This window comes from Natrix helvetica (genome assembly GCF_964273705.1).
Source record: "Natrix helvetica genome assembly, chromosome: 1".
Taxonomy (NCBI): Eukaryota; Metazoa; Chordata; class Lepidosauria; order Squamata; family Natricidae; genus Natrix; species Natrix helvetica.
In genome coordinates this window covers 223,752,760-223,766,519 of record NC_138548.1, presented here as the reverse complement: position 1 = coordinate 223,766,519, position 13,760 = coordinate 223,752,760, and the positions used below count along the sequence as shown (strand labels likewise).

At 38.4% G+C, this 13,760-nt stretch overlaps 1 protein-coding gene across 3 annotated transcripts in view; it reads left to right on the top strand.

Moving 5' to 3' along the window:
- The window catches only part of SCN8A (sodium voltage-gated channel alpha subunit 8), a gene marked incomplete at its 5' end in the record, with an annotated part of 96,497 nt that extends 85,488 nt beyond the window's left edge, over window positions 1-11,009 (top strand). For all 3 annotated transcript variants that reach the window (XM_081946149.1, XM_081946148.1, XM_081946147.1), the window contains one exon: window positions 1,256-11,009. In XM_081946149.1, the coding sequence (XP_081802275.1) occupies window positions 1,256-2,400 (1,145 nt within the window). In that variant the 3' untranslated portion in view covers window positions 2,401-11,009. The remainder of the gene's footprint in view (window positions 1-1,255) is intronic.
- Between the last annotated feature and the right edge of the window lie 2,751 nt (window positions 11,010-13,760).

Genomic DNA, 13,760 nt, shown 5'->3' with positions numbered 1-13,760 from the left:
AGCACAGTAAGCAAGTGCACAAGAGGCTCCACAGATTCAGCACTTGTTCCCAAGAAATGCCCCTCTCACTGGCACCTCCTTACATCTCAGTCCCCAGATGTGACTTGTGAAGGGGGGTGGAGCACTTTCCTCCCTCGTAGCCAGCTCAGTCTGTGTTGGTCTCGCCTTCTCTCTTCTCTCCGTGCTCTAGGATCAGGAGGGAGTGGTCCTTGCTCTTCGCCTGAGCTTTGTCTCTCCTGCTCCTCCCTATCTGCAAGCCTTTCTAATCCTGAAAAGCCTTGTCCAGACTGACTCTGTCCTTCCCCAGTTTCCTCCAAGGCCAATGGAGGTGCCCTCTCGATCTCTGTCAGCTCTTGTTCCAGCTCATCTTCCCCCACAGATTCAGACTCCGATGGGGGCATGACAGACAACTATTTATATGAACTAGCTTGCTACTTTGAGATGTTCCTTGGCAGTCCTCTGTGTCTGCTTTCTGTGTGTAACAGAGTAAGCAGTCATGTAGAGAGGCTATTTCAATACCAATGTGCCTCTTGCTCTTGCTTTTGGTGTCACTTAACAGTTTAACTGACCATGGGGCATTTTTAAGGATTTCTAGTTGTTTATGGTAATTGTAATCAACTACGGTTACCGTATGTGAGCGTTGACATCAAATTTTACTGTGCTGTTTGAATTGTATTTGCTTTGAATATTTGGCAAAGGCCTTTACAGGTAGGCCTCAAGTTACAACTTTAACAGAGCCTGCCTATTACAGCCACAATTCGTAACAGTCATAAAATTGGCCAATAATATGTGACCGACATGATTTTACATTTTTTGCAGTGTTCACTTAGTGAAACACAATGGTCATAAGTGTGAACCCACTGTTTGCTATGAGTATGCTTTTGAAGAAAACCGGAAGTACCAGTTTTGGCAAAAGTGTCCTAAAATGTGGTCACATTGTAAGTGCAGGTGTGTTGCCGAGCACCTGAAGTGCAGTCAGGTGGCCGTGACTTTGGATTGTCAGAACTATAGATCTGGGTCCCATTTTGCAGGCAGATCATAACTTCGAACGGTCACCAAGCAACCGGTCATTAGTTGAGGACTACCTGTAGTCATTACTAAAAGGGCCTATTGACTAAGAGATGGTGACTTTTAAAGCAAGCTGTGATTTTCTAACTCTCTTAAATTTGCCCGTTACTTCCATGCTTCTGAAGAAAGAATGTGAGATGACTTGACACCATTGTAACTGTCTTTTCTCTCCTCAATATTTTTAAAGGTATGTTTTTGGCAGAAATCATAGAGAAATATTTTGTGTCACCAACTCTCTTCAGAGTCATCCGCCTGGCCCGAATTGGTCGAATCCTGCGCCTGATCAAAGGAGCTAAAGGGATCCGCACCTTGCTTTTTGCCTTAATGATGTCTTTGCCTGCCTTGTTCAACATTGGCCTCCTGCTCTTTTTAGTGATGTTCATCTTTTCCATCTTTGGAATGTCAAACTTCGCTTACGTCAAGCATGAGGCCGGTATTGATGACATGTTCAACTTTGAGACTTTTGGCAACAGCATGATATGCTTATTCCAGGTCACTACCTCAGCTGGATGGGATGGGTTGCTCTTACCCATCCTCAACCGTCCTCCAGATTGTGATTTGGAAAAGGAACATCCTGGGAGTGGCTTCAAAGGTGACTGTGGGAATCCTTCCGTAGGGATCTTTTTCTTTGTTAGCTATATCATCATCTCCTTTCTGATTGTGGTAAACATGTACATTGCCATCATTCTAGAGAACTTCAGTGTGGCTACAGAGGAAAGCGCTGATCCACTGAGTGAAGATGACTTTGAAACCTTCTATGAGATCTGGGAGAAGTTTGACCCTGATGCTACCCAGTTCATTGAATACTGCAAGTTGGCAGACTTTGCCGATGCTTTGGAGCACCCTCTTCGTGTTCCTAAACCCAACACCATTGAACTCATTGCCATGGATTTGCCAATGGTCAGTGGGGACAGAATCCATTGCCTGGACATCCTCTTTGCCTTTACCAAACGTGTACTGGGTGACAGTGGTGAACTAGACATCTTGAGGCAACAGATGGAAGAGAGATTTGTGGCTTCTAATCCTTCCAAAGTGTCTTATGAGCCCATCACAACCACGTTACGGCGTAAACAGGAGGAGGTCTCCGCAGTGGTGATCCAGAGGGCTTACAGGGTCCGTTTAGCAAAGAGGGGATTTATCTGCCGAAAAAACGTCTCCAACAGAATAGAAAATGGAGGGACAAATAGGGAGAAAAAAGAAGGCACTCCATCCACAGCTTCCCTCCCATCTTATGACAGCGTAACTAAGCCTGAAAAAGAGAAACAGCGGGCCGAAGAAGGGAGACGCGAAAGGGCAAAAAGGCAAAAAGATGTCAGGGAACCCAAATGCTGAGATGATTCTATAATAATGATAATAATAATATTAACTGTAGAAAACTCGTGAGCAGAAAAGATTGTTTACAAACTTCCTGATAAAAATATATATCAATAGCGAACAGCTGTGGAGAAACTTTAAAGATCTTATACCAAACATAGTCTGCTTACTGTGTGACCATGTTGCATCTCAAAGCAGTGATCTACCACCTGTTTAATGGACCCATCTAGACCAATATATTAAAAAAAAACAGGAAACAATGCAAAGGAGAACAAGGATTTTATACAATCTGGGCAAGTGGATACTGCATGTTCCACATCAGTCAATGCAACTTAGGACAAAAAAGCAAAATAAAACACACACACACAAACAAGGGGGAAAAAACTGCTGCTTGAGGATTCATATTTTTTTTCCGAAGCAGCAAAAAAAAAAAAGATTTTATTTTATTTATTTATTTATTTCATTTTATTGAAAGGAAATCTGGAAAAATATCACTTAAAGGGTTGTTTAGTTCATGCAAAACTAGATTTTCATACTTGACATTTAGTTTACGCAGCAAAAAACAAAAACAAAAAAGGAGGGGGGAAAAAAACCAAGTAGAGCATCAACAAAAAGCTGAAATGACATGTATTTAGCCCGTATCATTTAATCATCATCGTTTCTTTAGTAATTACCTGCATACTTTTTATTCTATGGGCTTCACCATGGTTTGTGAGAGATGGGGGTAATCAGGTATTTTCAGTTTGCCAAACTCGCTCAGGCTGATTCCAAAAATAAATTAAATAAAATTGTGCTCGTTTCAATGCATAGAAATGATTTGCATGATGGCATGCTGTGATCAGGAATCATGCATGAGGAATCATAAAACCACAAGACACTCAATATGCTGTCCAGGCCATGTGTTAAGCCATATGTTTGAGGCACTCCACTGACTACAGCACACTGTATTTGGAGAGTTACTCTTAGCTATGATTATGCTCTTTACCTAGTTTCCAAGTGTTAATCTTTCCATGCACCCTCCCACAAGAGGAGAAAAGTGAAACTAATCAAGGAGTTTGTGTGTATTTTTAATAAGCTTCATGCAGTCAACTTCTTTTCCACTTTTTAAAAGTAACTCCCCAAATCCACACCAAAATGCTGCTCTAGCACCCTTCCAATTCAGGAAGTAGTTGTAATACGATCTCAATATCTGGAACATTAGGGCTTCAAGAAAACTCACCAGGTAGTTCTGTATCCTGCAATATTTACAGTTCAGTATCCATTCTGCCATATTTACTTTTTTCTGTTAGAAATAAGCACTGTAGAAAACAACATATTATCTCTCAATGACACATTTTGGCAGTTATATAAAGCAATCTTATTGCAGGCAGGCTTATGACAGGAGTTGTGTGTGCTATTTTTACTGGCAAAACGTTGCGTTTTTTTGGAGTGCTGTGATGTGGGAAATGTACTCGGCACAAGTGGATTTGTTCTTTCACTAACCGTTTTCTGCAGCTACATGGTTTTATCCGATTCTTTGAGCTGCATTTTTCCCCTAAGGAAAACAAACCAAAAATATTTTAAATAATTATGAAAATAGTTTAAATATCTATGAATATACAACATCTTACTTTTGGTAAGCAAAGTCGCATTGTGGCATAGATACAGCACTGAGAGGAAAAGTGTCATACTTGACATGTGCCTTCACCAGTTCCACATTTCATCCCATATTGTTGTATGGTGGTAATTTTAATGGTCCTGCATATTCAGGGAGGGATGAAGAGCTACCTCTCAACTAGTCTTAACTCTAACACGATGAGCATTCTAAACGGAGGGGAACTAACATTTATGTTTCTAAGAACTACTTTGGCATGTTTCATTCTTTTTTTTTTTAATGTCCATTATGTCCCCTTTTAATAAATCGATCCTCATAATAATTCATCTTCTAAGGGCACAGATTTATGGAATCGTTCTTGGGTCAATGTCTGCATTGCACTACAGTCAAGATTGTTCAACCATACAGCTTTTTTAAAAAAAAAAAATTGCAGAAGGCTGTAAAGAAATATGTTGAATTTCTGCAACATGGTGAAAGACGCTGTTTGAATGTGGACCAAAACCATTTTATCTATAAAAGGGCAAAAAATATTTTTTAAAAAAAGGTTTAAAATATTCCAGAATTAAAAGAAAGCTAAGAAAGTAAGCAATGCCTTTCAGTTTAGTGGCAGATGCTTGACATTTAGAATTTTGCAACTTAGATACCTATTACAAGGTTAATCAGAAAGTAAGCCATTTGATAGATATCTGTGCCAAGTTGAGCTTTTTAAAACTGCATAATCTAGCTACCATGACATCAGTGGAATAATTCTGCTGCACCAGATACCACAAGGAGCAAAACATTTCTTTCTTGTTAGGTTTTATCCCAACTATTCATAAAATATGTATGATAAAATTACATGCATTTGTACAGGCAACATTGTAAACAGCACAACAACAAGAGCTGAAAAGTGTGACTGAACTTTTTAAGACAATAATATAAATACTGTAATATATCATTTTATTTTACTGGCATGCTTTTTGTACATGACAAAGGACTACAAAAAATTAAATAGAGTGGCTTCTGACTTATGCCACAGTCCATATTTAATTTTCTATCTCTCTAAAAATATTTTTTTCCTTTTCCACTTTTCAGATGATGTCAATTTAAGTACATCCCTTCAGAGGAAAAATATCCTCTCAAAAGCTTTATTGCAAAAATGTATTTACAACAAAACTACTTAGGTTGTATTTTGGTTCTGAGGTGCAATACATTTTGACCACTCTATGCAAGATTTGGCTAAATGTCATATTTATTCTTCAGCTGGACTACTGTTCCATATGAAAAGCTTGGCACATATAGTGTTTGTGCTATCAAATTTTATTCGGCAAATTTTAGTAAAAATGCCTGCAATCTATATTTATATTTGCTTATTATTTAAGAATATTTGAAATTTCTTATATTACTCGAGCTTTGCTTAAGAAAAAAGCTGTTAAGAAAAAGCTTCAAAACTGTGAACTATGTCCTAACTAAAATTAACATTTTGTTCTAGTTTCTGCACAATGTTTCTTCAAATTTCTTTCATTTTAGATTTCTTTAACCAGTTATCCCAATTAACCAGACCTCACTGAAATTAGGAGCCTCACTCTGGTATTTTTATATATCAGCATTACATTTTGGAAATCTTTAAAAATGAATCCTCCTATAATGGTCTATTGAGATATATGAACATTATATAAAGATATACCTGAACTTTTTAAAAAGAGATAAAAAAGAAAAGAACTTATTATTTCAACAAAAACAGCCAGTGCTTTTAGAAAAACATGGTCCAAACTAGGAATCAGTCAAGTAAGTCTCAAACTTATTGAGAAACATTTGAAAATGTAAATTTAATTTTAATAACATTGGTTTTTAAATCCCATTGTTTCACTCCATCTACCTTCCCCATAACCAGAAATGGTCAAAACAGTTTTGGTAAAAATTAACTTTAATTTAAAAAAAACATTACATTTAGTGCATTTGTTTATAAATTCCTTTCTTTTTTAAAAATTCAAATAATGAGAATAACCTCTTTAGGGGGTTATCTTCCTAGCGAATGAATGATATATGGAAAAGGACTAAAACAACATATATAGGGTATATTCAATGCAAACCGAAATGAATTAGCATTCATATTTAAGTAATTTAACATCCCTTTGACTTCTTTAATTACTGTCAATGACCAGCACAATAAAAGAGGCCAAATACAATAGTCATAATGCCAAAACTAGAAAAAGGAAAATTTGAATAAAATGCAGTAAAATATTAAGATAGTAAGATAACATAGAAATGGAATGAAACTGGAATACAATAGATTAAAAGAAGGGGAGAAAACCCTTCATAATGCCATGACTCCAAGATTAGACAATTCTATGTCTTCTTATAGGAATCACTGTAGATAGAAACTTAGCATCTTTACTTGTGGTGGTAAGGCTGACATGAACAGAAAACAAGTTATCATTTGGCATAAATCTTATGACCATTTTTTCAACTCCCACTGCAGAAGAGGTAAAGATATGGCTAAAAAGTTGCAATGTGCTTCCCATGTAGGGTAAATCTAGGGAGACAACCTATTTTTTTCAACTCTATCATTCTGATAATGTTCTTTAAAATAAAGAATCCTATATCTAAAATATTCAAAAAGTATTTTATGAGGTTCATGATAGTTTAAAAATGATGACTGTTTAGATTGTTTATGTGATAACACTGACACTTCAGTAAAACTGGATAATCCTCAGCTAACTGTAGTATGGATAAATTATCAATCAAACCAAACAATGCAAAAGTAAAACAATTTTTTGTACAAAGGGAAGAGAATTCTCAAATATAAAATATCTGATGGGTGAGGGGGCTGAACAACAGTCTAATGTGCTCCCATAGTGATCAGCTGATTTTGTTCAAGAATAATGGACTTTTGATATTTGAGTATTGAAGGGGAGGATGCAATAATAGACTGAATCCACATATCACTTGCCTAGGATGACAATTAAATGTGCCTATTCTTACTTACAGGCTTCTTTGGTAAGTGGCACAGTTGGCAAACCCTCTATTTTTGGTAGCTAAGAATTGGACATATCGTTAACACTACACAGCCAGAAGAACAGCTCATAGCCAAGTTCTCTGGTTACTAGACATCAGTAAAAGAAATCTTAACTCCATTGCAAATAATTGTACCACTCATCACATAGCAATTTCCCAATGAATCAATAGCTTAGATAGCAAAAAAAAAAAAAAGGTGGGGGGGATATTCTCCTATCTATGAGAAATTACATTGAAATGTGTTTAATTTACAGTACTGCTCTTTTTTATATTTTGTTTCATAAAATAATGCAGCCTATGTCATCTTGCACTTGGTCTTCTTTTTGAACCTTCTGATAAAGAGTAAATAGAAAGAAAACGAGTCATACACTGAATTAATCCTGAGACAGTTGTTGCAGTTTCCACAAATCTATCTGGGTTTTTAATTTGTTTCAAGTATTATTACAAGAGCAGGTAACCAACCAGTGGAGAAGATCTGAACATTATCATTGTTGGGAAAGGTCCATAGTCATGCATATGAGTTGTATTTAGGCAGATGGTCTTCAGTTAAAGAGAACATATAGGAGATGATGGGAAGCGCCCTTTTCTGCCTGAGACCTTGGGAAAGATGCTGCCACCCAACTGAACAATAATAACTTAGATGGAGCAATTAGGATCTTCCTAATTATTTCCTGGTTTAGAAAGTTATTCCAATTGTTAACTAACAAAGCACCACATATTTGGAAAGTTATGTAGTCCCATACTTCAAAAAGCCCCAAATAAACATTCCCTGTTTCATTTTACCAAGATAACGGTTTGATCTTTTGAGTAGTTCACGTTTTAAGGTTAAAAAAAAGTTCTTTGATGATAACTGTAAAAATAATAAATAATAATGTAGGAGCAGATGTTAGGAATAAGCCAGTAAGACTAAGAATTTATACTGAGTTCTCTTGTTTTTTTCCAGTGGATATTATGGGCATTTAGAAATGGCCAGTTTCAGGTTGAGTATAGTTTTGGACTATTAACACTTTGATGAAAAACTGATGGAAACTATTGCTAAGTTAATATTGTTAAATTAATATTATCCTACAAATCTTTATGGGTTTGAGGCTTCAAAATCCAAGAGAGGGAAAAACAAGGACCAGAAAGATTGGGAGAAATTGGAAAACAAAGGACAGAGCGTTGTTACTCAGCTACAACATTCCCTGTCATACAGGGTACATTCAGGTATAATGAACTGGGCCAGACTTGGTCCAGTGAGAATATTTCCTTGGGCTGAGTTTTGGATGTATATAATATTGTCTCTTGGCAACCAGTATTTGGCAACAGAGTAAACAGATAGATATATCAGGAAAATGCAGCCTCCTACATGCAACTGGGGAGGCCACATTATATTTCATGGTACAAGGTGTTCCAATGTGTTCATAACTCCTTTTGAAAAAAAAGTGATATACATGATTCCTGGGTTTGTATATATTTTCTCTTCAAATGCTTTGGTATTTATGAGGCTTTGAAGCATTCCCCATAATCAGTAATGAGGGGGGGGGGGAGAGAACTGTTAACAATAAAGTCCACAGTCACCTCTTGTGATGGGTGGGAATGAAGAGAATTGGTTCAAGCTGGTTTTTGTTTAGGTTATTAACAGAAAGGGCTTAACTACTAGGTTGACAAAGATGATAAGAACATTAGCTTGAAGGACTATCTGGTCTCATGACATTAAGAACCTCAGCCTCATGCACTAGTGTGTAAATACCCTTATCTGCTAAGACAGGTAAGCTCTTGAGAAAAGCTAATGGGTTTTTTTGAAGCATAAAAATCACTCTTTCACATACAGAAGGTTCTCAGGTGGATGCTGCATTTACCTTGGCACAGGAAATGGGTAGTTTTGCAGTACTCTGTTTCATGCTTTTTTCCTCTCTTACCTAACCTTTGTGCACTAGTAACACTCTCTCCAGAAACAGTTGTGTGCTAGGGTGTTAGCTGTGTGATTGTCAGTGGACACCCAGACCTTGGCTTGTGCAGTTCTGTAACCATCCAGTGTGCCAATGTCTTATTCTTAAGTTGTTTGTTCCAATCGACCTTTTCTTTAAAGCTTTCTGTTTGAAGGGCTGAGATGAGACATCCTTGCTTTATGCACTTGCTTTGCTAGGAGTTAAGAGCAAAAGAAGACCAGGTGTTATGTTTTTAATAAGTCTGCCAAGGGAGGCAGTTCATGGTCCCCTTGCTCTCTTTGAACACTTGGAATATGTGGCCAGAAAAGAAAAATTCTTCCGAGCTACTTCTCCCATGTGGAAATGATCTCTGTCAACAGACAAATGTATGCTGTGTTGCTGTAGTGCCTATTTTGTCATCAATACTTCAATTGGGAATCAAACTATGATTGAGAAGAATTGCATGAGACTTGTATAAGTTGCCCTTCTGAGAGGAATACAGCCAACAACTTTTTCTGCATATAATTTCATTTTGTGTATCTGTTTGTGATATTGCTGAGAACTGACACTTGCTTTAAAACAGGCCTGCTTTGTATGAATGTGGCACACATGTCTGCAGATCTCATTCTCCCTTTCATACTATGAATTTTTTTATGTCCTAATCTTCTTTCCAGAGTTCACCATATTAGCTACAATAAGAATGTTACAGTCACAGAACACAAGGATTGTTTGTGAAAGGAGTACTGAGTAGATGTTTTGTCCACCCCCTTTACAAAGAACCAGTACATGTTAGACTTTGCAGGAGATGCACTAATAGCAAACTAAGCATTCACTGTTTGAAAGTTCACCAGGATTATTGTGACCCCCAATGAGATGAAGAGCACATGTGGAATCCTTTTAAAAGGGCAGTTAATGGCAACAGTCCACTCAGCCATTCTCCAGAATGCAAAGTATTATTTTTAAAGTTTATATTTACCAGTGAAAAAAGAGAGATTTCCAATTTAACTCTGGTGTTAAACTAGATTGGAACATTTTGATGGAGAGAAATTCAAGACAACATTCATACGGATTTCAATGGCATTACTAGAATTGTGTCACCTTAAATATGAATCCATATATTTCTCATATGTTGCATGTTGCATTTATATAGGGAGGTATGCATGTGTGTCTATGTTTTTGTGGGAGTGTGTGGGGAAGAGAAAATGTGAGTGCTAGAGGGCATGATGAGAGAGTGATTTTCTAAAAGAATGGACATGTCTTTTTCAGGTATTAGACTTTGATAATTCTCTTAACAGGATTCTAGTGATTTCTGCTTTCAGCTTTGTGTGAATGAGTGACCAAATGGCTGATTGATCTCGGGCAAATTATCTAACCTCTCTGTGCGTGCCTCAGTTTTACCCATCTGTATAATGGGTAATTACCTACCTCACAGGGGTGTTGTGAGGCTCAACTTAATTCACATCTGTTCAAATGCTTTTCTGAGGTTCACATGGACATTGTGTTCTAGATGTGTATGTGACAGAACCATGAACTAAAGGAAAAATATAATGAGATGGTGTGGTTAATGCTGTTAAAACCTCCACAAAAGCCCTCCCCCCAATAGATATCAAAGCAAATACTTTTTTTTGCTGCATTCTGCTTGCAACACCATCTCAGGAATGTGTTTATTGTCCACATCTTTAAACCCCAGCCTGTAGGTTTGCTTGGTTTAAAATAATAACAGCAAATGGGAGAAAGCTGATTTGGGTTAGGGAGAAGCAGGGGGAACAAAATAACATGTATTTTAAAAGTAACAAAACAGATTGAAAGAACAGCATTCTGACTTATCTGATTTCCTTTGTACTGTACATCTTTTTACTTTGGAATTTGCAATAAAAAGGTATGTCCATCTTGTTTTACCCTCTTCTCTTGGATTAAATGTTATTCTACATCTGAGGTTGAAAGGTTAACAGGGCTGGTTGCAGGTTCTCATTTCAGTAATGCCACTTCAATTACTGGCTTCCATGGAAATGAAGTCAAGGATAACAAAATAAAATTAAACTCTACCCAAGGGCAGCTGAGGCAACCCGTCTGACTGAGGAGTTCTGGGAGTTGAAGTCCACAAGTCATAAAGTCGCCAAGGTTGGAGATCCCCTGTTCTATGGGAAGGAAAGTTGCTGCTACAATCCCAGAAAGCTTTGTAGGCAAATGAGTCTGGGAGGATCTGCCTGAAAGAGAGGATTGAAATAGGTCTGAGATCTCAGATCTGAAAAATCTTATTCTCTGAACAGATCCAGCTCTAGCCACAGACCTTCTCTGATCTCAAGCCACCACTAGGCCTCTGCATGCGGGTTAAAGGCACACTTTGGGAATCTGAGCATAACAGATACTCCTAAACTAAACAAATTGTGCCTTATACCTTTTCTTCCTATTGATTTCAAAGAGAAGAAAAAATTGAAAGGAAAATAATTGTTTTAAAAAATAAAGAATTAGTTGTCTGTAGAATTCTCACTTCCCCTTCCTTATATTTACTTGTTATTGCTCCAGACTGCCCAAGTGATTCTCCAGATCATTTATAAGCCAAATCGAAGAAAATGTTTTAAGATTTTTTAAAATCGTGTTCACGTTTAGTCCAGTGGGTCTTAGGTACAGTTCACTAAATTTAGATTCACCCCAACTTTATTAGTTTAAGGCAGCTGGGGCTGATTTTTTTTAAAAAAATGTTTATAATAAGATGGCCTGATGACAAGAATACTAGACTGTGTGATTATGAAAACACAGCTGCCTTTCTTCTCTGGTAGTAATTTCCAAGCTTATCCATTAATATACTAGAATATACATATATAGCAACAGCAATAGCAGCAGCAGTCAAAATGAAATACTGCTGATTAAATCCACTTCAGGATGAACGCCTCTTTATTAAAAAAAATTTAGGCTACAATCTACCATGCTTGTCTAAGGTGCTGGCCTAGAAGCCAGCAGATGGCGAGTTCTAGTCCCACCTTAGCCATTAAAGCCATCTGGGTGACATTGGGCCAGTCTTTCTCAATCCAACTCACTTCACAGGGTTGTTGTTATAGGGAAACTAGAAGGAAGCAGCATTATTTATGTTCACTTGATATCAGTGGTGGGTTCCAGATTCCGTTCCAACCGGTACGGTTGTAACGGCCCCAGCGTCACCCACATGGACGTGTGCAGCTGCGTCGTACTTGCCTGCGATGCTACCGCAAGCCTCCGTGACGCTCCAGCTCGGCGGAGCATCGCGCAGGTGCTGTATGCATCATGCGCATGCGCAGGAGCGCAAAAGGCTTGAAGCACAGGTAAGGAGCTTGGGCAGGCAGGTGGGCCCTCCAGAGCACTGTACCGGAATGGTATCCGGTACTCCGGGCAGGCTCCAGTAGGCCCGTACTGGGTCGTACCACCTGCAACCCACCACTGCTTGACATATATATAAAAACAATAATGGTGGGATAAAAATCTAACAAATAGATAAAAATAGATTGATAGCTAGGGCTGAGAGAGTATGACTGGCCCAAAGACAACCACCCAGCATCTTTGCCCAATGGAGGATAAGTCTCCCTGCTCCTGATCCAGCATCTTAATCACTCTCCTAACCAGTGGTGAAATCCTTCCAGTTTGGGTCGGTTCGACTGAACCGGTAGGGAAGATTGTCCTTGGTTCTGTGAACCGGTAGTAAAAAAAAAAAAAAAAGATTCCGAGGATGGTGCGGCTGAGCTGTGAGCCGTGTGATTGTTGGAAGCTGTCCCCCCCGCTTTTAAAAGCATTTTTTCCTGCCGGTTCGGGCAAATTGGCAGGAAAACAATGCTTAAAAAGCAGGGGGGGGGAGCTACCAATGACCGTGTGGTTCACAGCTGATCCGCATGATTGTCGGAAGCTTTTTTTCACCTTTTAAAGCATTTTTTTCCTGTCCGTTTGGGTGAATAGGCAGTAAAAAAAATGCTTTAAAAAGTGAAAAAAAGTTGACCACGCCCACTCCAGTCAAATGACCCACCACCACCAAGCCACACCCACAGAACCGGTGGCAAAAAAATTTAGATTTCACCACTGCTCCTAACATATATATACATAGACATATATATATGCGCTTGTGTAGGTTTAAGTTTAAGTTTATTTGATTTATAGACAGCCCCCTCTCCCCGAAGGGACTCGGGGCGGTGTACAGATATCTCATTAAAAACCGTATACAAAAATAAATACCCTTAAGTTCCCATAAAATCGAATTAAACAATAGGCTGTACAAAGTGATAAAAATTAAAAACAACCTAAAACCCACCCCTAAAAATTTAAAATACAGACTTGAGGGACTAAGCTGGGATTAGGCCAGGCCGGCTAAATTGAACAGGTGGGTTTTAAGCTTCTTACGGAAGGAGCAGAGATCGGTGGTGTTTCTGATATCGGGGGGGAGGTCATTACAGAGGGTCGGGCCCATCACAGAGAAGGCCCTGCTCCTGGGCGTCGCCCGCTGGCACTGCCTAGTGGACGGCACCCGGAGGAGTCCCTCTCTGTGAGAGTGGATCGGCCGAAGGGATGTATGGGGCAGGTGTGCAAATTTTAATCCAGGAAAATAATATCCAGTTTTAAGTAGTTTTGGAAGCTATGATCTGTGAACCAGCCAAAACCAGCCATTTGGAAAACATAGGTAAACAAATACAACTATGTCATGGTTGTCCTAAAATAGAGTGATATTGATACTGTCCCCTGGTCTTTAAAGGATTGCCACATAGTAGGACAGAAATGTTGAGAATTGTCCCAGAAGGAACAGAAACTACTAGAAACAATTGGTTTCAATTTATGAGGAAGTAGATTTTGGGTTGACATTAGGAAAACATCCTAATGGTAAAAAGCTGTTCAGTAATGACAGAAACTGTCTAGGGACA